The sequence below is a fragment of the Dendropsophus ebraccatus genome, chromosome 8 (assembly GCF_027789765.1).
Source record: "Dendropsophus ebraccatus isolate aDenEbr1 chromosome 8, aDenEbr1.pat, whole genome shotgun sequence".
Lineage (NCBI taxonomy): Eukaryota > Metazoa > Chordata > Amphibia > Anura > Hylidae > Dendropsophus > Dendropsophus ebraccatus.
The window spans coordinates 107,017,292-107,045,232 of NC_091461.1; the positions used below are offsets into that span (position 1 = coordinate 107,017,292).

The window sequence follows — 27,941 nt, forward strand, 5'->3', positions numbered from 1 at the left end:
CATGCAGACTACTACTCCTATTATGGCCATTTCTCTTGCTGTGTCCATGCCTGTTCTGGTAAGTGTTTGCACTGCAACTGCTGCTGGTTTTCCCCTAGTATTCTCTGGTAATGTGCATTCTCATGTGTATTCTCATGTATTCCTGTGTATTATTACGGTGTACAGTGGTATGCAAGGCTGTTGATCACGTGACCTGTAACCATGGTTCCTCCAATGGCCGACTAGCTCTGGCCAGGAGCAACCATGTGACCTCCCACTTCCTCCTAACAAGTGAGTCTTCCCCCTGCTTCCAAGCAAGGAGGATGTGTGTGTCCCTCTCCTGCCTCAGAGGAGTTGGGCTTCTTCTTTGCAGCTCCCACTTCACCACTAGAAGTGTGGATCAGGTGCTCTGCTGTATTCAAGTCTTCGGCTGTATCTGCCTGCTCAAGTGTCCGGAGTCTTCTCTCTCATCTGGGTGTCATTCCGTTATCTCTCCTCATCGCTGCAAGGATTCACAGCAAGTATTATTCTCAAGCTAATCCACCCAGCAACGCTATTTCTCTCATACTCCTACTCCCATCATCCGGCACGTATTCTCACAGCCTATGCAGCACCACTCCTGCCTTATATGTCAAAGCCTGCTATATACCCGGTTGCATCCGGACAGAACTGTTGCTACTAGTTACCTCATCTATAATAAAACCGCTGTTACTGAACCCTGGCATTGGTGTCCACTAACTGGTGCCCTGACTAAGTGCAGCGAGGAATCGCATGCCCATCATCACCCGCAGATTCCACAGACCGGCCCTACAGCTGTGCCGCCCTCAGGCCTATACCGTGACAAGTATAACCCCTGCAGCTGCCCCGGTCATTGCCCGCTCATAACACCAGCACTGCGGAAGTGGCCCCCAGGGGCCAGGGCATCGCATGTACACAGTGACCCCACCAGCAGTATAGTGAGTGCAGCTCTGGAGTATAATATAGGATGTAACTCAGGATCAGTACAGGATAAGTAATATATTGTATGTACACAGTGACCCCACCAGCAGAATAGTGAGTGCAGCTCTGGAGTATAATACTGGATGTAACTCAGGATTAGTTCAGTACAAATTCTAATTTTGGTTTACATATTTAATAGAGTCCATTATCAGGATGACAGTTCCAGTGTTGCTGTTCTCTATTTCTGTCTTGGCTAAGAGGAGAATGTGTTTTAATCAGCCAAAATAGACTAGAAACAATTGCTCCCATGAGTGTCATCCAGTGTATTTGGCAGTATCAGCCCGATCTGTACACTCACCACACTGCAATGAATGGTGGTGCAGCCCGCTCCCTATAGTGGCCTGAATTTTTAGTAAAAACAACCAAGGTGCTGATGACTTTATTCCTAAAGGAGTCTATGGGGCGGAGCTTGTAGATTTCTTCAGTGATGTCATTAATCAAGCTCATCAGTGAGTTCAGTGATGTCATTGATTGTCAATGAGTTCAGCTTTTGGGCAGTAGAGGGAGCTGTGTAAGGATGTAACCTGGGGGCTGGACAGGGGTGGAGCCTCTACTGGATGACAGGAGCAATATTAACATTCTGGAGCCTCACAACCTATGAATGGAAGTGATTTTGTGCTAATATTTACAATCATAACGGCTTCTAAAAAAAACTTGTGCGAATTGTATTTTGTGCTTCTTACTGTTTTTAAAGGGCTAGTCCATTCTTGCTGCTGCTGTAATCCCCAGAGCTCTGCCTGATCTCTATTCTTCTCATGTGCTTTAAGGGAATATAAAAATAGTAAACAGTAATATATTATTCCTGCATTTATGTCCTGTAATTTATAACCTTATAAAAGTCACAAACGAGTGACATCATCCTGTGCCATATGACATCATCACACGTTTTTCTTAAAGGTCCCCGAGTGTCAGTTTGTCAACAATTTTACATCTTTTTTTTTTTTTTTTGCATGCACATTGCACCAATTCCCCCTTTAAAAAAAAGTTGTGCAAATACATATTAAATTTGGGGCTATAGTCATCATTTCACGATAAATCATTCACAGAGGTGGAGGATGAAGAGCATTGTTATGGAGGTGCCCGCAGTAGCATGCAAAGAGTCCCCAGTCAGTAGGGTGTAGCAAGGAAGGAGGCCGGCAAATACTTTTTTGTTGAATAATAACCAGAACGATGTAAAATAAAATATTGTGCTCCAGGTCAAAGCATGAGCCTGTGGGTTCTTGTGGGCATGCTCACAGGAAGTTAGCTCAATGATTCAGGTCAACGCATTGACCTGTAAGTTTTTGTGGGCGTGCTCACAGGAAGTTATCCAAATGAATTAGGTCACAGTTTTGGCCTGTAAGTTTTTGTGGGCGTGCTCACAGGAAGTTAGCCCAATGGTGCTTAAAAATGCGGGCCAGAACTTACCAGCCTCCAAAATCAAACATTTCCAAAATTTTTCAAAATGTGCCCCACTATAAGGGGCACATTTTACCATTCCTGCAGATGTAAAGAGAATAGACATTGGCGTGTCAGACCCCTGGCAGCGCAGAGCAGGCCCTATACACATATTTGGAATAGTTGAGTGTAAATGAAGACAATGTAGAGATGGATGATATCCGCTCTCTGTGTTCTGACTGGAGTGAGGGCTCAGAAGAATGAGTCTTTTGTCCTCCATGGTTGTTTACAATGAGCCTCCTTCTCCCATGTCAGTGAAGGGGCAGGAACGCCGGTGCTCTGTGTGGGCTTGTAGAAGTTCTGCAATCTCACTGTGGGCGGAATCCATCACAATAGACAAAGCCGAGTTACCAGCCTGTTCCAACAAAAAGAACAAAAAAAAAAAACATAAAATGTAGGTTAGCTATAAATGATATCAAAGGTATGTCATAAAAAGGTGAGAGCCGAGCCCATGCCAGAAAAGTTTCAACATCCAGGTGCAAAAACTTCTGCCAATTATGATAATACTAATTTATATAGAAATACATTATATATACTACAGCTCAATTGTAAACCTAGGTGTCTCCATGGCAACAGACTACAAAACCTATGTAGTCTGATCCTGCAGTTATACTCACCATCTGTGCCTTACATTGATATACATATCATACATAAGCAGTAAGTAGCAAACTAAACAGATTTCATTCTTAACAGGGGGACTGTAATGGCGGCCATATTGGTCGTCAGTCATCTTTACTATAAGGAGACGTAAGTAAGGAATACCTGAATCTGTCAGAAATGATGATATGAGACACCCTGGTTGCTAGAGGCAAGCTGTCTTGGTACCCCATAAAAAGACTTGTTGTCATGCACCATACTAAAGAAGCAAATAGGGTAAAAGTAGTAAAGTAAACTATACTTTCCTCACTGATCGCCCATCACTGAAACCTAGAAGAGTGTTGGCAGAAACGCCCCCCTGGTCCATCTAGTCCGTCCTTATATTATTCCCTTTCAATTATATGAGGATAGATATATGTTTATCCCAGGCAGGTTTACATTCAGTTATTGTAGATTTACCAACCACATCTGCTGGAAGTTTCTACTACTCTTTCAGTAAAGTAACACAGAATTTTCTCCAGAACTGGACACAGTGTTCCAGATGTGATGTCACTAGAGCTCTATACAGCAGGATCACAATCTCCCTCTTCCTACTGGTTATACCTCTAGCTATAAAGGCCAGCATAGCATTATATATACAGCCCAGCATAGCATTATATATACAGCCCAGCATAGCATTATATATACAGCCCAGCATACCATAATATATATATATACACAGCCCAGCCCACCATTATATAAATACAGCCCCCACACCATTATATATATGCAGCCCAGCATACTAGTATATGTATATGTGTATATATATGTATATATATACAGCCCAGCATACCATTTTTTTATATATATATATATATATATATACACAGTGAGTCCAAGAAGTATTTGATCCCTTGCTGATTTTCTTTGTTTGCCCACTAATAAAGACACTATCCTTCAGCACTTTTAATGGTAGATATATTCTAACATGGAGAGACAGAATATCAAGAAAAAAATCCAGAATATAATTTTAAAGAATATATTTTAATTAATTTGTATTTCAATGAGGAAAATAAGTATTTGATCCCTCTTGCCAAACACACTCAATACTTAGTGGCAAAGCCTTTGTTTGCAAGCACAGCGGTGAGACGTTTGTTGTAGTTAACCACAAGTTTAGCGCACACACCAGGGGGAATCTTGGCCCACTCTTCTTTGCAGATTCTCTCTAAATCATGAAGGTTGGTGGGCTGTCGTTTGGCAACTCTGACCTTCAGCTCCCTCCATAGATTTTCGATCGGATTGAGGTCTGGCGACTGGCTGGGCCACTCCATGACCTTAATGTGATTTTTCTTGAGCCAATCCTTTGTTGCCTTTGCTGTATGTTTAGGGTCGTTATCATGTTGGAAGACCCAACCACGGCCCATTTTCAGAACCCTGGCAGAGGGGAGGAGGTTGTCCCTCAGGATTGTGCGGTACATGGCTCCATCCATCTTCCCAGTGATGCGGTGAAGTAGCCCTGTACCCTTGGCAGAGATACACCCCCAAAACATTATGCTTCCACCTCCATGCTTGACGGTGGGCACAGTGTTCTTGGGGTCATAGGCAGCATTTTTCTTCCTCCACACATGGCGGGTGGAGTTGAGGCCAAAAAGTTCAATTTTGGTCTCATCTGACCACAAAACCTTCTCCCAATAACTTGGTTCATCTTTCAAATGATCATTGGCATACTTGAGGCACGCCTCCACATGTGCTCTCTTCAGCAGGGGTACCTTTCGGGCACTGCAGGATGTGAATCCATTGTTGCGCAAAGTGTTGCCAATTGTTTCCTTGCAAACTGTGGTTCCATCTGCCTTCAGGTCATTTGCTAACTCCTGCCGAGTGGTTGCAGGACGATTTCTGACTGTTGTCAGCATCATTGCCACCCCACGAGGCGAAATCTTCTTTGGACTACCGGGCCGAGGTCTGTTGATTGTCATGTTATACTCTTTAAACTTTCTGATAATTGCACCAATAGTTATTACTTTCACATCCAACACCTTACTAATCTTTTTGTAGCCCATTCCAGCTTTGTGAAGGTTAACAATTCTGACTCTGAGGTCCTGTGACAGCTCTTTGGTTTTACCCATGTTGGAGACTTGAAATCTGTGTGATCTGTCTGATTCTGTGGACAGTTGTTTTTCACACAAGTGATTAGTGAGAACAGGCGGCTTCAGGTCAGCTAACAAGTTGATTGGGAGTGTCTAACTGGTCTGTAAAAGCCAGAACTGCTAATGAATACTAAGGGATCAAATACTTATTTCACTCCATGAAATACAAATCAATTAATATATATTCCTTAGATTTATTTTCTGGATTTTCTTTTTAATATTCTGTCTCTCCATGTAAGAATACATCTACCATTAAAAGTATAGAATGATCATGTCTTTATTAGTGGGCAAACAAAGAAAATCAGCAAGGGATCAAATACTTTTTGGACTCACTGTATATATATATATATATATATATATATATATATATATATACAGCCCAGCATACCATTATATATACAGCACAGCATACAATTAGCTTTCCCTATGGCCTGGTTGCACTATTGGTCTGATGCTTCCCAGGCCTCACTGATTCCCACTTCTCAGTCTCCTCCTAACACACACACACACACACACACACACACAGTAAAACACCAGATTAGCCAATCACTGGCCGTGGTGGATCATCACTGTAATTGGCAGAACGGGCATTTCTAGCCATTTTCTGTGTGTCTAGATTTTACATATATTAAACCTTTTTCTACGAGAGAAGTTAGGCAACACCTTGTTTTTGTGCCAACAGCAGAAAACCTGGCAGCAGCCAGCAATAGTGCCTCCCTAATGCTCTACCCACAATAATAGTGCCCCTTTCCACATTTAAACAGTGCCCCCTGCAGTAAAAATATCTCCTGGAATATATTCATCTTTCCCTGGTCCCAAGAGCCCAGATCACAGATCTACTCTATAGATTGAGTTATTAACTTCCATATAATTTCATGTGCCCCCAAACCAGAATCTGCAGAGTTCAGAGCGGGGCGTCCTCAGCCGATCCACCGGAATAATATTGACTTTGGCAGCGGAGTATTATCAGCCTCCATCATCCTGATGCCAGCAGACACATACCAGGCATACCAGGCTTATCTGGGTCAGGATTGATATGCCCGGTGACTGGTAAAGGTCATGTCCATAGATATAGATCAGGTAGACAGGGCTGCACAATATACATGGAGGCATGAGCGGGTCCGGTGGGGGTTGTAGTATGTGCAGTAACCTGGAATTTCATCCTTTACTCAGTACTGGACGAATATATCAAATGTGATAAAGTTCATAATAGAGAAATTCTACATCTGAGGCTGGAGGCACGGACGGCGCTGCCTCTGGGTGGTCTCCTGTATATTACAGGGGCCTGAGCTGGAATGTCTGCATATCCTAAAGCTCAGGGGGAGCAGATCAGTCATAACTATTACTGCCATATACAGAATTCCCTCTTATAGGCCTCACCTATAGGCTCAGTTCACATTTGGGCAGTAACTCTCATTTGAACAGATGACAGACACCACGGCCACTCGCCAGACCCCTTTGACTTATAATGGGGCTCATCAAGGTGTCTGATGAGAAAACGCAGAGCATACAGATGTGAACAGAGCCGTAGTCCCGTATACTGAAGGATTGGATAGGGAGGGGATTATACTGTACATGTGACCAGGTATGTGGCGCCATTTTTTGGAGCGGTTCTAAGTGGTACCTTATCCATCAGCTCCGCATCACAGTCCGGATGAGACAGCAGCAGTTTCACAATCTCCAGGTTGCCCACTTGGCAGGCGATTATCAGGGCGGTCTCTCCATCCTCAGCCGTCAGGTTGACGTCCGCCCCGCACTCCAGGAGGACTCTCACCATGTCTGAGCGGCCGTGGCTGACCCCAAGCATCAGCGCTGTTTGTCCTCCCTGCCACACAATGAGGAGTCAGTTATCCGACAACTCAAAAAGGAAAAATAGAATTTTTTTTTTCAAAAATCACAACAAAAAAATGCTACATGATTCATCTACTAGGACTGGTGTCAAACTTGTGGCCCCCAGCTGTTGTAAAACTACAAATCCCATCATGCCTGGACAGCCAAAGCTAAAGCTTTGGCTGTCCAGGCATGATGGGAATTGTAGTTTTGCAACAGCTGGAGGGCTGCGAGTTTGACGCCCCTGCACTTAAAGTCTCACTGTCATTTACATTTTTTTTGGCAAAAATCTATAGTACAGGTGATTTTAAGAAACTTTGTAATTGGGTTTATAAGCTGAAAAATGCATTTTTATCATGAAAAAGCAGTTTGAAGCTCTCCCCCCGTCTTCATTGTTCTCTATGGAGAGGGGTGGGGTGGAGGGAGATAAGGAACCAAAACAGGACAACAAATAGTTAATTTACAGCTACATCACCGGCTATCTCCTCTGACAGTCAGCACTGACCTCTCTGACCTCTGAATACCGGCTTTTACACAGGTCTCTTGCTCTGTAATTCTTTGTTCTCTGCTCTCTTCTGGCGACTAATCTCCCTTCTCCCTCCTCCCCTCTCCATAGGTTACACAGGGCTCCACTGATGTAAAAGAGTTGAGATTTCCTGATAATGAGCAGTGGATGAGAGGGAGGAGGGGGGAGGGGCTGGGGAAAGTCTCTTTGAATGCAGATAATGACATATTTGCCTAATAAACCCAATTACAAAGTTTCTTAAAATTGCCTGTACTATGGATTTCTGCAAAGCAAACAAACAAAAAAAAAAATACGACAGTGACACTTTAAAAAAAAAAAAACGACAGTGACACTTTCTGACGGCAAGGGGAGATCTTGAAGATGAACCATATTAGAAACTCATTGTAGTAGAGCCATTTATTTTAGTCAAAGTCAAAGGGGGCCCAAGGAGAACTCTCCCATGGGTCAGACCTTCCGACACATTTTTGGTGACTTCATGGTGAATACATTGACACAAGGCGGTGACGGACACAATGCTCCAGTGTCCGGACTTTCCGTACAATCTGTGCAGTCACTGTCACTATTCATATCACAGCTGGCTGGTAAAGCGGAGCCTTGAGATCAGCCATGAAACTTTCCGAAATGCTTGTCCAGTGATATCACAGGATTATGGATACTTGAGATTTATGTTTTCAGAAATAATGGGTGATCTTATAAAGCGGCAGCAAATAAAACCAACCGTACACAGGAGAGAACTGGTGAAGGATTGTGGTCCACCATCTCCACCATTAAAGGGGTACTCCAGCGAAATTTCAACAGGTGTCAGAAGGTCATATAGATTTGTAATTTACTTCTGTTTAAAAATCTCAAGTCTTCCTGTACTTATCAGCTGCTGTATGTCCTGCAAGAAGTGGCGTATTCTTTCCACTCTGACACAGTGCTCTCTGCTGCCACCTCTGTCCATGTCAGGAACTGTCCAGAGCAGGAGAGGGTTTCTATAGGGATTTGTTACTGCTCTGGACAGTTCCTGACAGAGGTGGCAGCAGAGAGCACTCTGCGATAATGGAAAGAATACACCACTTCCTGCAGGACATACAGCAGATAATAGGACTAGAAGGATTGAGTTTCTTAAATAGAAGTCATTTACAAATCTATGCGACTTTGTGAAATAAATTTGAAAATATTTTTTCTCTGGAGTACCCCTTTAAGGATAGGCTGCGGATCTGAGCCATCTACACCCCATCCCCCTCCCATCCTCCAAATCGGCCTTGCTGTACTGCCTCAATTACCATAAAACACCAAGCAATTAGTACACATATGTTCACACGCCTGTGATCTCACACGTGACACGACCATCGCTCTTCAGAAGAAACATCAAAAACACGGCCAAATATAAATTCCTTTGTAATGTCTGGCAAGCTGAAGGCAGATATGTACTATGAGGGATTATGTGAAATAATGCGATCCCAATTACAGAGGTTGTCCAGGATTAGAAAAACAGCACCATGCCTGATGACAGGTTGTGTGTTGCATTGCAGCTCAGTCCCATTCACTTTAATAAAGCCGAACTGCATTACCGAGCACAACCTGTGGACTAGAGTGGCGCTCTTTCAAGAAGAATGCAGCTATGTTCTTTTTATTCTGAATGCCTCTGAATTGTTGATCATGCTGAGGTTCTTTTGGGAAATAGATGGCTCCTACATTATCACACCAGCAGGGGGCAGTGTGTCGCTCCACAGCAAAGGAAGGATTGAAGATGTCATACTGCATCCAGACTGTCATTGGATCCCAAACAGATCCTGGATGCATCACTACAGATGATACGGTTTATGTCTAGCTGTCACCGATCTCCTACCAAAATATACACTACCCAAAAGTAGCCTCAAAAGAGCCTTCTTCTAAGGCAGCGGGGGGAGGGGGGGAGCACTATTACGCCCTCTTGTGGTAAGATCCAGTGTGTAATAAGACCAAATCTTTAATTACTACGTATCTGCCTTAATGTAGTGTACATTACATAGTGACTATATATTATACAGTGAGGTGTATATAATGTAGTGAGTTTATATTATATAGTGAGTGTATATTATAGTGAGTACATTAAATAGTGAGTGTATATTATAGTGAGTACATTATATAGTGAGTGTATATTATAGTGAGTACATTATATAGTGAGTGTATTTTATAGTGAGTACATTATATAGTGAGTGTATTTTATATAATGAGCGTATATTATAGTGAGTGTATATTATACAATGAGTATAATATTATGTATTTAATGTATATTATAGTGAGTACATTATATAGTAAGTGTATATTATATATTGAAGGTATATTATATAGTCAGTGTACATTATACAGTGAATGTATATTGTAAAGTGAGTGTAGATTATATATTGAGTGTATATTATAAAGTGTATATTATGTAGCAAATGTATATTATGTAGTGAGTGTACATTATATAGTGAGTATATTATACAAGACTATATATATATATATATATATATATATATAATGAGTGTTTATTATTGAGTGAGTGCATATTATACAATTAGTATATATTATATAGTGAGTGTATATTGTACAATGAGCATATGTTATGTGTGTATTATAGTGAGTGTACACTATATAGTGAGTGTATATTTTATAGTGAATGTATATTATATATTATACAATGAGTATATATTACGTAGTAAATGTACATTATGTAGTGAGTGCATATTATACAGTGAGTATATATTATATAGTCAGTGTATATTATACAGTGAGTATATATTATATAGTCAGTGTATATTATATCGGTCACATACCTGAGAGGCGGAGAGATTAACATTCCCCAGTGTCAGGAGAGCCTTCACCACCTCCATATCTTCATCCGTCTCAGCTGAGGCCAGGGGGGTGAGCATCACTGGGGTGTACCCCGCTTTATTCTGATGGTCCACATCACAAACACCTAATATAAAGAAAGGGAAATTACATATAAACTTCCATTATTTCCAGTAAAAGTGGTAAATCATTCCCCTAATGTTCTTCTCATATAGTCACATAGGCTGGCATGGGCTCCATAGCCTGCACATAGCTTCTATATAACAGCTTCATTGCCTTTCTTGTTACATTTTTGGAAACCGTCAGCAAGCAGGTTAGGAATGTAATGGAACCAGTAAGGTCTACATACAGACATGGCCGGCGTTAGGGGGGGGCAAGCAGGGCAAATGCCCAGGGCCCCCATCCCCCAGGGGCCCCCTCCCGCAGTTCCAGTAGGAGAGGAGAGCACAGACAGCGTCCTGCAGCGTCTGGCAGTGATCCCTGGCTGCTGCCATCAGGAGTCACGCAGAGGCTGCAGGACGCTGCTTGGTGTCTGCTCCGTGTGTGTAGCTCCCCCTCCCCCTCCCTCCAGCTCCTCTCTGCACGTGACTTCCTGCTCTGGTGTGGAGCTGTCGGGACGATGGAGGAGAGGGCTGCCGGGTGAGGATGACAGCCTGCTGCTGCTGCAAGGTACATGAGGGAGATTCACCACTACACCCAGCATGCTAGACAGAGTAAGTATACTGTATATGTAGTGTGTAATGTGTATGAATGTAGGTGTATAATCCATGAATGTAGTGTGTGTTACATGTCCTGTGTATAGTGTGTGGACTGGATGGTTTGTATCTGTATAATGTGTTTTCATGGATGTGTGTGTGTGTGTATATATATATATATATATATATATATATATATATAATGGTGTGCGTGTATATATATATATATATATATATATAATGGTGTGTGTGTGTATATATATATATATATATAGCTGTTTGTGATTGGGTGAATAAATCCTCACTATACACTACTGGAGTGCCGTCCTCGTGTTCAATTTTATATATATATATATATATATATATATATATATATATATATATAATGGTGTGTGTGTATATATATATATATATTATATATATATATATATATATAATGGTGTGTGTATATATATATATATATATATATATATATATATATATATATATATAAAATGGTGTGTGTGTGTGTATATATATATATATATATATATATATATAATGGTGTGTATATATATATATATATATATATATATATATATATATAAAATGGTGTGTGTGTATTAGTACTGCTGACTCCAAGTGTTGAGGTGAATAGACTGTATATAGGAGCTGCAGCCATTCTCTGGCCTCATCAGTCCTATGTAATTGCTGCAGGTGACCACTGAGGCCGCTGATTGGCTGCAGCTCCTATGTATATAAGGCAATACGGTGAGAAAAAAAAATAAGGTGGTATTCAGTCCTTAGGTGGTGGTCACTGTATGGCGGTAATATTGGTCTGTATATAGAGTCATTATGTGGCGGTCACTCTTTGGCATTAATATTGCTCTGTATATAGTGTATATATAGTCATTACTGCCATAGATTGACTACCACATAATGACACTATATACAGACCAATATTACCGCCATACAGTGACCACCACATAATGACTATATACACTATATACAGACCAATAGTACAGCCATAGAGTGATCGCCACATAATATTGGTCTGGATACAGAGTCATTATGCAGTGGTCAATCTATGGCGGTAATATTGGTCTGTATATAGTGTGTATATAGAGTTATGTGGCGGTCACTCTATGGCGGTAATATTGGTCTGTATATAGTGTGTATATAGAGTTATGTGGTGGTCACTGTATGGCGGTAATATTGGTCTGTATATAGTGTGTATATAGAGTTATGTGGCGGTCACTCTATGGCGGTAATATTGGTCTGTATATAGTGTGTATATAGAGTTATGTGGTGGTCACTGTATGGCAGTAATATTGGTCTGTATATAGAGTTATTATGTGGTGGTCAGTCTATGGCGGTAATATTGGTCTGTATATAGAGCCATTATGCAGTGGTCACTCTTTGGCAATAATATTGGTCTGTATAAAGTGTCATTATGCGGTGGTCACTCTTTGGCATTAATATTGGTCGGTATATAGTGTATATATAGTCATTACTGCCATAGATTGACCACCACATAATGATATTGCCAAATTGCCGCCATACAGTGACCACCACATAATGACTCTATATATAAACTATATACAGACCAAAAGTACAGCCATAGAGTTACAGACACATAATATTGGTCTGTATACAGTGTATATAGAGTCATTCATTATACAGTGGTCAGTCTATAGCGGTAATATTGGTCTGTATATAGTGTATATAAAGAGTCATGCGGTGGTCACTCTATGGCGGTAATATTGGTCTGTATATAGTGTATATAAAGTCATTATGGGGCGGTCACTTTATGGTGGTAATATTGGCCTATATATAGTGTGTTTTCTTCAATAACGGTATGGAGGTAATATTTGGTCCTGATTATAGTGATTTTTTTATTTTATTTTTTTAATGCAATTCATATAAATAGTTCTTGTGTTTACACCACTAGCGGCAGTCCTGGCATGTAGTGGCAGTCCCATAATGTAGCGGCAGTCCCAGAATGTAGCGGCAGTCCCAGAATGTAGCGGCAGTCCCATAATGTAGGGGCAGTCCCATAATTTAGCGGCAGTCCCGGCATGTAGGGGCAGTCCCGGCATGTAGCGGCAGTCCCGACATGTAGCGGCAGTCCTGACATGTAGCGGCAGTCCTGCCATGTAGGGGCAGTCCCATAATGTAGGGGCAGTCCCATAATGTAGCGGCAGTCCCGGCATGTAGGGGCAGTCCCGGCATGTAGCGGCAGTCCCGGCATGTAGCGGCAGTCCCAGAATGTAGCGGCAGTCCTGCCATGTAGGGGCAGTCCCATAATGTAGGGGCAGTCCCATAATGTAGCGGCAGTCCTGGCATGTAGCGGTAGTCCCAGAATGTAGCGGCGGTCCCGACATGTAGCGGCAGTCCTGACATGTAGCGGCAGACCTGACATGTAGCGGCAGTCCCGACATGTAGCGGCAGACCCATAATGTAGCTGCAGTCCTGACATGTAGCGGCAGTCCTGGCATATAGCGGCAGTCCCGGCATGTAACCTTCTGAACTGAGTAAGGGCCCTAATACATGGAGCGAAAATTGTCCGAATCAGGACGCTATCGCTCTGAGAGGACACTGGGGAACATGATCAGGTAGTATATATCACAGACAAGGCCTGAGGACACCGGGGGACCTTAATCAGGTAGTATATATCTTTATTGTTTACTATATACAGCAAGGATTGCACACACATCACTAATGATATACTGTATATATACACATAGGGGGGGAAATTTATCAAACATGGTGTAAAATGAAACTTGCTCAGTTGCCCCTAGCAACCAATCAGATTCCACCTTTCATTACTCACATTCTAAGTAGGTGGAATCTGATTGGTTGCTAGGGGCAACTGAGCCAATTCTTCTTTACACCAGTTTGATAAATCTCCTCCATAGCTTTTGCTGCATCATAAAAGAGCCATGTAGTAGGCTCTCTAAGCGAGCTCCATTCTACCAGATTGGCGCTCGCTTCTGCGGAATATCAGGCCGTGTAATACGGCCTTAAAAGTGGCCGTACGCTTCCAATAACTGCTGGCTGAACAATCCTTCAGCTGACAATTATCTGTCCCATCCGGTCCCGTCCTCCCCATACACAGAAATTTGGCACATCTGAGTGTTCCTGTGTTCTCTATGAGAGGGGAAAGCCATAGCCATACAGATCTGATGCCGGCTTATCTCTCTGAGAACAAAGAGGTTGGGCGTTGATTTTCCATCAAGCTCGACCCCCTATGTCCACTGATATCATCTGTCAGAGGACTGGCCAGAGAGCCCCATACACCTTACACTGATGGCCGAACCCACCAGGAGCAACAGGTACCACCAACAAAAGAGTAACATGTATGGGGACCTTAAATTGTTGATAAAATATTTCAGCATTTGGGGCCCCACCTTTAACTTCGCCCAGGGCCACATCTAGTCTAAAACCGGCCCTGCATACAGAACATTAATGTGCGCTCATCCTGCTGTAGAGTCGTACGAGAATATCAGATCAGTCAACAGCAGCTTGCTGACGGTTTTCACTGCTGTTGTATAGCTTTTGTAAGCAGCCATATCAGACTTCTTATAGCTGCGGTTGTTTACTTGCATCTACCCGAGAAGACGACTACCCGGGCGTTAAAGAGTGTCTGTCTGGGCTGACGGGATAAGATGGGTAATTCAATTGGTTCATCTGTGTGTCAGGTTTAGGCCGTCAATCACTTGGATGTGCGATCAATACTGAAATTAGAGACACGATTTGAGCCAAATGAGATAAGATCCATCGGTCCAGACATCATGAGGCCTGACGGGGCTGCATCCTCATCACTCCGACAGAGATTTCTCGTTTTAAACACAGACATGAAGATGGCGCCTGTGGCTGCAATAATAGATGTTCTTATAATAGGATGAAGCAGATCCGGGGAGGGGGTTATTATACATCTGACACATTATAACAAGCCTGGAGCAACATGTACCGTTTATATACAGCTGTAATATATAAGGCGGAGTCACTTTATAAATACATTGCATAACCTAACTTGTACTGTATATTCTGTATTATACTCCAGAGCTGCACTCACTATTCTGCTGGTGAGGTCACTGTGTACATACATTACATTACTTATCCTGTACTGATCCTGAGTTACATCCTGTATTATACTCCAGAGCTGCACTCACTATTCTGCTGGTGGGGTCACTGTGTACATACATTACATTACTTATCCTGTACTGATCCTGAGTTATATCCTGTTTATACTCCCCAGCTGCACTCACAATTCTGCTGGTACATCTGTACAGATTACATGCTGGGAGAAGTATTATTGCATATATCTATTGCAGCCCTATGACCTATAAATCCGCCGTCACTCGATATCAGTTTATGTAGAGTTGGGGACTTGCACACTTCCTTTACTTTTTATGTTGTTTGCATCCAGACATCGGCTATAAACCTCGGCTTTAATCAATATCCAATAATCCTAAACGGCCTCCCTCTTACTTCTCCCCCATTGCCGCTGTTCTCCCCGGGAGATGACATTTACATTAAAAGGCTAAAAGCTTATTTAGAAATCTCATCCAGTTTACATAAAAGCTGCAACCAGAGAACGTACACCATGTCACACACCGTACAACACACACTATATAACACGCACTGTACAACACACACACTATATAACACGCACTGTACAACACACACACTATATAACACACACTGTACAACACACACTATATAACACACACTGTACAACACACAATATATAACACACACTGTACAACACACAATATATAACACGCACTGTACAACACACACACTATATAACACACACTGTACAACACACAATATATAACACACTGTACAACACACACACTATATAACACACACTGTACAACACACACTGTACAACACACAATATATAACACACACTGTACAACACACACACTATATAACACACACTGTACAACACACACTGTACAACACACACTATATAACACACACTGTACAACACACACACTATATAACACACACTGTACAACACACACTGTACAACACACACTATATAACACACTGTACAACACACACTACAACACACACTGTACAACACACACTATATAACACAAACTGTACAACACACACTGTACAACACACACTATATAACACACACTCTACAACACACACTATATAACACACACTGTACAACACACACTATACAATATAACACACACTACACAACACACACTATACAACATAACACACACTACACAACACACACTATACAACATAACACACACTGTACAACACGCACTGTACAACACACACTGTACAACACACACTGTACAACACACACTGTACAACACACACTATATAACACACACTGTACAACACACACTATATAACACACACTGTACAACACACACTGTACAACGCACACTATATAACACACACTACACAACACACACTATAAAACACACACACTGTACAACACACACTGTACAACACACACTGTACAACACACACACTATAAAACACACACTGTACAACACAACTATACAATATAACACACACTATATAACACACACTGTACAATATAACACACACTATACAACATAACACACACTGTACAACACACACTACACAACACACACTGTACAACACACACTATATACAACACACACACTGTAAGTGTATTGAAAAGAAGAAAGTCTGCCCAATAGGATTAATTAATTCTTGTAGAACAGTAGGTGCTGCAGGGGCATCTGGGTCCTAAAGCCTGGAGGGGGAGGAGCTATCCATATACAAAGCACTATAGAGGAGCAGTGCATGGCCGAACCCACTGCGCGTGGCGGACACGACCGACTAAAGTATAAGGTGTATGATGACTTTGAGATAGGAATAGGTTTACAGAGTGGAAGGAGCTGCCAGTGGGACAGAGCAGCGACCTCTACAGATGGAAAGTAGTATTACATGAATGGGACAGAGCAATGACCCCTAAAGGTGGAAAGAAGTATTACATGGATGGGACAGAGCAGCGGCCTCTAGAGGTGGAAAGCAGTATTACATGGATGGGACAGAGCAGCGACCTCTACAGATGGAATGGGATGGAATAGGATTACATGGATGGGACAAAGCAGCGACCTGTAGAGGTGGAATGTAGTATTACATAGATGGGACAGAGCAGCGACCTCTAGAGGTGGAATGTAGTATTACATGAATGGGACAGAGCAGCGACCTCTAGAGGTGGAATGTAGTATTACATAGATGGGACAGAGCAGCGACCTCTAGAGGTAGAATGAGGTATTATATGGACAGGATACAGCAGGAGCTACTTACACCTCGTACATGTCTGCTACTATAGTGCACGCTCAGGAACTCTCTCTGTGGGATCCATTTAGCACTTTATAAAGGTCATGTGCTTTCGCATCCTAATATATAACCCCATATACCCCTGCTAAGGCCATTAGAGTAAATGCAGGATGTCCTGAGCCTGCACAATGCTGCAGGGAGTGGTGTTTCTGTGGGTATTGTACCCCTCACTTACATGACAGAATCATGGCACCAGGTGGGCAGCATTCTCTAGAGCTTGCAGTCTCAGCAGCTGCTACAGATCAGGCGGTGTGGAGCGGAGCTGTCAGTCACAGGAGCAGAGCCTGGTATCACACAGAGGAATCATGGGATCAGGCATCAGCCGATGACAGATCCGCTCCCGCTGGAGGTTCTTCCCTCCAGCTCTCTGCTTCTCCCAAATGAACGGACTAATGGGTTTTCCAGGCGGCCCGTCAGCTATAGCGGACGTGTCACGATTACTAATGCCATGATTTAGGGGCACTAAGAAAATCATTATCCCCAAGTTATAAACTTTCTTTTTCTTCGACCAGGGACACAGCACAGGGAGGAGAATTAAGTTGCACCTTGATACCTGATCCCCGGCAGACGCCGCCGGTCTGGAGGGTCCCGCCACCAGCAGACATTCCGTCACTTGTAAAATTGCAGCAAATCAAGCAGCGGAGCTAAATAGCATAATGATGGCGGCTTGTTTACAGACGGCCTTTCAACTACTCAACGGGAAAATTGGAAACAGCGCTTAGATGGCGGCGTAAATGACCTGGAGCCGCCATCCGCAGCCTTCAGCACTCTAGATTACAGATCAACTAGATGGCAAGTTAACCGCAAAAAGTCAGGATTCGGCCATTAAGTTAATTGTGCTTCGATGTTATTTTTGGCCTATGACTATGTATGACAGGCCCCATAATGTATAGCAGGGGTTCACAACTGGCGGACCGTGGTTCGAACACGGACCGTGGAGGCCAGCTGTCCGGACCACTGCTGCAGCTCAGTATACCTGTATACTGAGCTGCGTTGTTCCCCTCTGCACAGTAACTATGAGCACTTGTAACGTATTTACTGTGTTACAGTGCAGGAGCAGCACTGACAGAGAGGGAGCCATCGATTCTAATGGAGCAGTGTCATAGAGGGGAGGAGGTTTCTTCCCACTGGGAGTGGGTCAGCCTGCCTCCAGTGCTTCAGCACAGGCCTGATGGTACAGTCCCTATAAGTGTTTGGTTTTTTATTTTATATGCTATATAGGAGGGGGAGCACAGGGGGCTATATAACTGGGGGAGCACACAGCAGGGGTGCTATATACTACTGGGGGCGCACAAGGGGAGTATATACTACTGGGGGAGCGCACAGGGGAGCTATATACTACTGGGGAGCACGAAGTGAGGAGCTATATACTACTGGGGTGCACAAAGCGGGGGTCTATATACTACTGGGGGAGCACACAGTGGGTGGCTATATACTACTGGGGAGCAAAAAGCAGGGGTCTATATACTACTGGGGGAGCACACAGGGGGGCTATATAATACTACTGGGGAGTGCACAGGGGGGGCTATATACTACTGGGGGAGCGCACAGGGGTCTATATACTACTGGTGGAGTGCACAGAAGGGCTACATACTACTCGGGGAGCGCACAGGGGGGGCTATATACTACTGGGGGAGTGCACAGGGAGACTATATACTACTGGGGGAGCGCAGGGGGGACTATATACTACTGGGGAGCGCACAGGGGGCTCTATACTACTGGGGGAGCACATGGGGGGCTATATACTACTGGGGGAGCACAGAGAGGGACTATATACTACTGGGGGAGAGCACAGGGGTCTATATACTACTGGGGGAGCAACGGGGGGGCTATATACTACTGGGGGAGCACAACACGTTTACTAATGATGTTCAGCTCGGACATGACAATAGACCCCTGTAAGTGGACGTTCACTAAAAGTTGTTGAGTACCCCTGATGTATAGCATCCCCCAGTAGTCACAGCAGTGTCCTCCATGCCCCAGTAGTGGCAGCAGTTCCCTTCCTCCCCCAGTAGTAACAGTAGTTCCCTTCATCTCCCAGTAGACGCAGCAGATCCCTACTTTCTCAGTAGGCGTAGCAGTACCCTCCATCCCCCAGTAGTCGCAGCAGTACCCTCCATCCCCCAGTAGTCGCAGCAGTGCCCTCCTTCCCCCAGTAGTAGCAGCAGTACCCTCCATCCCCCAGTAGTCGCAGCAGTGCCCTCCATCCCCCAGTAGACGCAGCAGATCCCTACTTTCTCAGTAGGCGTAGCAGTACCCTCCATCCCCCAGTAGTAACAGTAGTTCCCTTCATCTCCCAGTAGACGCAGCAGATCCCTACTTTCTCAGTAGGCGTAGCAGTACCCTCCATCCCCCAGTAGTCGCAGCAGTACCCTCCATCCCCCAGTAGTCACAGCAGTGCCCTCCTTCCCCCAGTAGTCGCAGCAGTACCCTCCATCCCCCAGTAGTCACAGCAGTGCCCTCCTTCCCCCAGTAGTCGCAGCAGTACCCTCCATCCCCCAGTAGTCGCAGCAGTGCCCTCCTTCCCCCAGTAGTAGCAGCAGTACCCTCCATCCCCCAGTAGTCACAGTAGTGCCCTCCATCTCCCAGTAGTCACAGCAGTGCCCTCCATCCCCCAGTAGTCACAGCCTCTCGTTTCCCTATGGTAGTCAGTGACGTGCCGCCCTGACACGCTGACCTGAATGCTATAACCTTCAGTATAATAACATGTTGTCATAGTTTATAGCTGATAATTATACTCTGTAATCATTTTATAGTCAGCTCCACTCTCTTTGTTGCCGGAGTCTCTCCTTAATCTGCATATTGTATAACCAATAAACAATGGAATTATAATGCTGCCAGTCATGTGTCGCTGAGATGATGCGGGTATTTTACAGGCGCCCCAGGGCCAGGTTGTTGAGTCGCAGTGCAGACATGTTTTATGATGATGTTCTTGACCTTTTTCAATCACAAACCAAGATAGCAGAAAATTACAGAGCCCCCCCGGCCAAGAACAATGCCGGTGTGCCATCTCTTATTCCATACACCCCCGCTGCTTCCACTTACACGTGGTTACTGGTACAGAAGCACCTGGATGACACCATAGTCAGTCATAAAGGATCTGATGGGGCGGTAAATTGTCCCAATTGTAGCGAATAGAGAGGATGCCTGATAGCCACTATAGGAATACTGAGATCACTGAACATTGACCTCATCGTATAAAATAATCTCATCCTATTCTGTGATGACATCATTTTCATTGACATCATCATAATCAGTGACCTTGTGGTGACCTGGTACGGGCACCTAAACCTTTACTGCACCTGAGTAAGGTAACTCCCTCGGGTTCACACAAGTGGGATGAGGTATCCACTGCAGTTAGTGTTTTTCCCACTAGATGTCACTGTGTTTGTTAGCTTATTCTATGCACAGCTAAAGTATGAAAAGTATGACACAGCTATAGTATGACAAGGGTAAACTATTGTATGTGACATGTTGTCCTTTAAACACTCACAGGTGCAGGTGGTTTGCCTCTTTTCTTCACCCCATCGTCTACTCTCTCTCTCTCTCTCTATCTACACACGCACACAGCCCACCAATCACAGACAGGGTTAGACAAACCCCTGTAGTTAGGACCCTTAGGGTCTTATCACACGGAGCGATTTTTAACGATTAACGACTAACGATAAACGATTGCAAACTAGATTGTTTATCGTTAACCTGAAATCGTTCACCATATTACACAGAACGATATAACGATTTTACACACGATGATCGTCCCGTGTAATAGGGCCCTTAGTTCCTGGCGGGAGGAGTTAGTCAGTTGTAGTCTGGATTCAGTGTGAGGGGAAGCAACACAGACGAGTCTTTGCTGACGCCAAGCCAGGGCCTGGCTTTGGTCAGGTCCTTTGACAGGGACACAACAAAGCAAGCTATCAAAGTTCCTTCTTATAAGCAACAGAATTGCTATGCAGTGCTAGAACTCTACAGGGGGAGAGAAGCCATATAGGGAACTCCTTGTCCATGCCAGGAACCTCTCCAAGAGTGCAGGGCAGCTACCTCAACAGTCACAAAAACTGACCACCGTGGAACAAAGTTACGGAAAGTCTACGTATTCCACTGCGCAGTGGCAGACAACAGGGAAATCTTGGAAGTCGGGTTAGCCCAGATAACAAGGCCTGGGACTCGTATTACTCACCTCGGACAGGTAGCCTGCAACTAGGGACAAAAGGCGATCAGACTAAAGTTCATCCATGAGTACGAGTAGTCTCTATTTCTCTTCTACACACCTCTACTGTTCCGGGCAGAGTACACTTCTACATTGGACAAGGTCCCTCAGGCAACCTCTCTCCTCTACTCTCTCTTCTTCAAAGCACCTTATCTCTACCTCAACTACGAGCACCTAAGTCACTTGCAAGATTCATCTCTGATTGTATTGCACTGGACTGTATTTCTACCAAAGTACTATCCTTGTATTGCACTACGTTCTCCCAAGAAAACAGCAGCGCCCACACATACCTGTACACTTGGGCTAAATCCTTGTTGGTGGGCACCAAAACGTCCAGGTAGGTCCTACACCACTCCTGGCTATACCACTCCAGGCTATACCACCCTAGACCCACTCAGCTACCATACCATCATACCAGCTAACTTGGCAGGGAGACCACCAACCCAAACTCACCATGCCTCAAGGGCTACCACAACCTCATTATATACAGTGATCTCAACATAAATCTTCAATAGCCCCATAGTAAGGGAATGGAGTGGTAGCAGGTCATTCACTCAAAGGGGAACCCATCCTGATTGGTGGGGGTGCCATAGCATACTTGCCACCTATCTTATAATAACTCTGTTAAGTATCCACCCACTACCAGGTCTCCTGGTCAGTCCATTTAGGTGGCCACTGACCAGCGACAATGTCATAATGTATCCATAGTACAGGGCCTGAAAGGGGGGGGTGCATGACACAGGGGTTATCATGAGTTCATACATGTGACACAATGTTAGATCACAGACCCTCTGGGGATCTTAGCTGAGCATTGAGTATTGACACAATGTAACGGAACGCCCCGTCCTCACCTGTTTCCAGAAGGAGCTTCACAATCCCAAAGTTGGAGTGGGAGACACTGTAATGGAGGGCGGTGTTCCCATTCTCATCTGCGATATTGACCACCATCTGCAATAGCTGCGGGCTAATCGATCGGAACTCCTCCAGATAAACCGCCACCAAATCCGGCGAGGACGTCTTCTGGCTGGAGACTCGGAACCACTCCTGGCAGACGGTGTACAACGTCTGTCTCTACAACAGGGGAAAAGTTATGATTAGTTACCGGCCAAGGCGCGATGTCTATCTCGGAGCAATCCTCAGATAACCGCAACCGCATCTCCATGTTCTGAGAGAATCCATAAATCAGACGTTTATTGGAAACATGGAAGAGATCTCTCCGCAGCGAATTCACTTGTTTACACTGTAACAAATCCCTGCGAGGCTCAGATGTAAGAGGGATGTGATGAGATCACAACAGAAACTTGGAGCAGAGTCCAGGCTGGAGAGACACTTAAAGGGGAACTCCACAAAAAAAAAATTCTGGACCTTATTTACTAATCAGTGTCACGGTTTTAGAAAAAAAAAAAACACACAACGTGAATAATCCCTGACATGCTGAATACCAAAAAAGTGCGGAGAAGGCCTGAAGCGCCTGGATCTCTCGGCTGACTGGTTTAATGAAGACAGATTGCGGCATTGTGCTGAGATCACACAGGAACCGCTGAGAATGAGCAAAGTGATAAAAACCCGGCCCGGCGATGAAAAGGAATAAAACTACCGCACATTCTGGATTTCTCTATGTGCCGCACAGACAGGTTATTATGCGGCGCTCTCACCCTCCGCGTTAATTACATCGTCTCTCCGGAGATGACTGCACTTCTGTCTGGTAATAAGTGTAATGAGGACCTGAGCGAGGAAGGTTATTTATAGAAAGATTCCCGCAGCCGTATAACACGCAAAATAATTGCTTCTGAAAATGATAATTCCTCCAAATCCTTATTAGTTAAATTCTCATACATAGGAGCAGTATTATAGTAGTTATATTCTTGTATATAGGGGCAGTATTATAGTAGTTATGATAGCAAGTAGAAAGAGAGACTGGGGCACTCACCAGGCTTGCAGGTTCAGTTTATTGTACGGTACGACTTCAATCCATAGGTGAGGGAGGACAGATGGAATAGCGGGCGCTTACACCCCCGGGACGACGTTTCACGCCCACTCGGCGCTTCTTCCTGTCGGGGATTGAAGTCGTACCGTACAATAAACTGAACCTGCAAGCCTGGTGAGTGCCCCAGTCTCTCTTTCTACTTGCTATCATATACGCTATCCTGTTCTCCTGGGAGCACCCCTTTGCATCAGTCAGCTCAGGTCGGATCTCCACTAGCTCCATAGCGCTACCAGCACCGGCAGTGCTGACCGCACTCTACTTCCATATTATAGTAGTTATATTCTTGTATATAGGAGGCAGTATTATAGTAGTTATATTCTTGTATATAGGAGCAGTATTATAGTAGTTATATTCTTGTATATGGGAGCAGTATTATAGTAGTTATATTCTTGTATATAGGAGCAGTATTATAGTAGTTATATTCTTGTATATAGGAGCAGTATTATAGTAGTTATATTCCTGTATATAGGAGGCAGTATTATAGTAGTTATATTCTTGTATATAGGAGCAGTATTATAGTAGTTATATTCTTGTATATAGGAGCAGTATTATAGTAGTTATATTCTTGTATATAGGAGCAGTAGTATAGTAGTTATATTCTTGTACATAGGGGCAGTATTATAGTAGTTATATTCTTGTATATAGGAGTAGTATTATAGTAGTTATATTCTTGTACATAGGGAGCAGAATTATAGTAGTTATATCCTTGTATATAGGGGGCAGTATTATAGTAGTTATATTCTTGTATATAGGAGCAGTATTATAGTAGTTATATTCTTGTATATAGGACCAGTATTATAATAGTTATATTCTTGTATATAGGAGCAGTATTATATAGTAGTTATATTCTTGTATATAGGAGCAATATTATAGTAGTTATATTCTTGTATATAGGAGCAGTATTATAGTAGTTATATTCTTGTATATAGGAGCAGTATTATAGTAGTTATATTCTTGTATATAGTAGCAGTATTATAGTAGTTATATTCTTGTGCATAGGAGCAGTATTATAGTAGTTATATTCTTGTGCATAGGCCCGGGAATTGCTGTAACACAGATCTATGTAGGACACTAGCACTTTGAGCTTGTCATGAGAAAACCCTAAGCACATGCTCTCACACTTGGTTGAAGGTTACATGATCACAATCGTCACTGACCTTTCTTCTCGCTCAGATGAAGTGCCCAGTATCATCGTATGAGATTAATTATACTAGAAATTCCATTACAGATTCTTGTCTATAAAGTATAACATATGCGGCGGGCCTGGCACTTTTTAATTAAAAGAGCAATTATTACACGCAGTTGGACGCAATTAGAACAAAGGGGGTAGACGGAGCGGGAGGGATGATCTGTACCAGCTTATTATCCATGGTGGTCCTCAGTTCTGCAAGATGGCTGCTCAGTATCTGGCACTCGTTGCGGAAGGTTTCTCCCACCGTACACCTGTGTGAAGAGAACAGGAAAGCTTAGATCACCTCTTATTATTTAGGTCCACTTTTTATACATTGTAATTTTAACTATTTGGCTAAATCCCTCACTTCAGGAAAACTCTGTTAATCCAGCACCTGGTAATCCAACATGATGCTAAAGTAGTTCATAGGTCTTTGGTCCACTGGCCCTTGCAGCTGCAGAAGATTCGTGATGAACAGCTCCACTTCTACCCACAGGTTATGTCTGGTATTGCAGGATTCACTTGATGAGTCTTGGCTGCAATACCACACACAGCCCATGAATAAGTGTGGCGCTGTTTGTAGATCAGTCATGGACAAAATACCGAGCAAATAATGAACCAGTTAGTGAATGGACAGAAATGAAATGTTTTTAAGATCTCTGCTCAATGGCCAATTGATACCATTCAGTGACAACAGAAAAATGCATAATCAAAGTTAAATATCAGAAAAAATACACTATGTGAACACAGCCTAAAGGGGCTGTAAGGGAAGAAGAAAAAAAACAAAGCTGCTTTCTTTTAAAAATAGACCCCTCTTGTGCAGAGGCTGGGGCTGGTACTGCAGCAGTCACTTGAATGATGATAAAACCTTCAATACTACACACAGCCAATGGATAATGGAGGTGCTGTAGGGAGATGTAACCATGCTTCTCTATGTCCTGCAGGAAGTGGTGTATTCTTTCCACTCTGACACAGTGCTCTCTGCTGCCACCTCTGTCCATGTCAAGAACTGCCCAGAGAAGTAGCAAATCTCCATAGGAAACCTCTCCTGCTCTCCAGGCTATAAAGAATACACCACTTCCTGCAGGACATACAGCAGCTGATACATTGTGGAAGACACAAGATTTTTTAATACAAGTAAATTAGAAGTTTCTGGCACTTTCTAGAACCAGTTGATTTGGAAGAAATTACTTTTAGTGGAGTACCCCCTTTAAGCTTCTAAAACCTTCTTATAGGCGCATGAAGCAGAATATTCAGATCTAGCTTTCTGGAATTAAGAAAATGATAGATGAAAGAGAAGCCTGACCGCCTCGTCCTACGCTCCCCCTGTACATCAATGTCCATTGATCCCATTGCAGAGGACGTGATTTGGCTGCTCTCCCTGTTTTATACTGAACTTGCCGCACGCTGTGTAGCGATCAATGGCGGCACAGCTGGGGGGGAGGGGTCCTGCTCCGGACGTGACACCTGGCGCACCAATATACCAGGGTTTTTCGTGTAATTGTGCCCTTCTTTTTTGGTAAGAAGAAATGCAGATATACAAAGTCCTCGTACCGGCGAATTACTGGAAGAAACCCAGGAATCTTTGGCAATAAAAAATAGGACTAATCAATCCATTTTGGAGTACGCATTATGCACGGTCCTGCTGACTCGCTGCCGTCTAATTGCTCTAAATGACTATTATTATAATCATCGACTATTTATGAAATGCCAGCGCTTCACCTCATCCTGTACAGTTTATATACCGCCATATGTGCGGTATTAGAGGCAGCATACACCTGGGCTTCTACTCTGCAAAAAAAAAATTCCTATCGTTTTGTGTATACAGCTCCTATGCAGATCTATGTATTGCCATGTGGGCAGTTATGTATGACTCCATTCCCTCTGAACCCAGTGTGTTGCTATAGAAGGCATGTTCTAGAACAGGGATGGGGGACCTTCGGCCCTCCAGCTGTTGCAAAACTACAACTCCCATCATGCCTGTCCAGGCATGATGGGAGTTGTAGTTTTGCAACAGCTGGAGGACCGAAGGTCCCCCATCCCTGTTGTAAAGAAACACATGTCCTTATGGCTCAATGCCAAAGGTTCAGAAAGCTGAGATATAGGGCGCTGTTTGACAAACAGTAGGGGGAGATTTATCAAACATGGTGTAAAGTGAAACTGGCTCAGTTGCCCCTAGCAACCAATCAGATTCCACCTTTCATTTTCCAAAGAGCCTGTGAGGAATGAAAAGAGGAATCTGATTGGTTGCTAGGGGCAACTGAGCCAGTTTCACTTTACACCTTGTTTGATAAATCCGCCCCAATTACTTTATTTTTCAGAACAGTAGCACCCACTTCTATTTGATCCTTTAAAGGGAATCGCACAAATTGCCAATTATTTAAAAGAAGTTTTTATTTCAAACATTTAAAAAAAAAAAAATCTTGATGCTTAAAGGGGTTATCCAGCGCTACATAAACATGGCCACTTTTCCCCCTAATGTTGTCTCCAGTTCAGGACAAGAGAGGTGCTGTTTCTCTAGTAAAGCGGCCATGTTTTTCTAAGTCTGGACGACCCTTTAAATGTAGAAAATAGGTGACTACTGTATGTGCGGCAGTATATTATGTGCACATGCAGGTAAAGGGATAGGGGAACATTAAATGTCCATGCTTCATGAACGAGACAATGTAGAAACTGGAGACTGAGCAAAGAGGAGATAATACGAGGTCAAACAATATTTCCATTACAGCGAGACATAAAGGATGACACCGCGATGAGGGATCCGATGAAGAGCTGGCAGAAAACGTATAATTCAGAACTTACCAGTATGAGCTTCCTTTTTTAGCACATTCTGCTTCTTCGCAGCTCAGAGCCAGTGCTTGGTAGAGCATGCTGGGCATCAATGGCGGATATCTACAAATAGCCTGGCACTACTTGTGAGCGGACTTGTCAAACTGTTCAGGATAGGCAGCATTTTCTGAAACCGAATGCTCACTTTAAGGAAACATTTTTTTTCTTCCTTTCAAACCAACTGAGAGTGCCTGAGATTTAAAATTCTGTTTAAGTACTTTAAGTACTTATCAGCTGCTGTATGTCCTGCAGGAAGTGATGTATTCTCTCCAGTCTGACACAGTGCTCTCTGCTGCCACCTCTGTCCATGTCAGGAACTGTCCAGAGCAGCAGCAAATCCCCATAGAAAACCTCTCCTGCTCTGGACAGTTCCTGACATGGACAGAAGTGGCAGCAGAGAGCACTGTGTCAGACTTTGGG

General features: G+C 43.5%; 1 protein-coding gene across 5 annotated transcripts in view; it reads right to left on the minus strand.

The window, feature by feature from the left end:
• Nucleotides 1-396: 396 nt before the first annotated feature.
• The window catches only part of KANK4 (KN motif and ankyrin repeat domains 4), a 106,095-nt gene continuing 78,550 nt past the window's right edge, over nucleotides 397-27,941 (minus strand). For all 5 annotated transcript variants that reach the window (XM_069981342.1, XM_069981343.1, XM_069981345.1 and 2 more), the window contains 5 exons: nucleotides 24,877-24,964; nucleotides 22,386-22,605; nucleotides 10,281-10,423; nucleotides 6,763-6,963; nucleotides 397-2,770 (listed from right to left, as the gene is read on the minus strand). In XM_069981342.1, coding sequence (XP_069837443.1) covers nucleotides 2,642-2,770; nucleotides 6,763-6,963; nucleotides 10,281-10,423; nucleotides 22,386-22,605; nucleotides 24,877-24,964 — 781 coding nt within the window. In that variant the 3' untranslated portion in view covers nucleotides 397-2,641. The remainder of the gene's footprint in view (nucleotides 2,771-6,762; nucleotides 6,964-10,280; nucleotides 10,424-22,385; nucleotides 22,606-24,876; nucleotides 24,965-27,941) is intronic.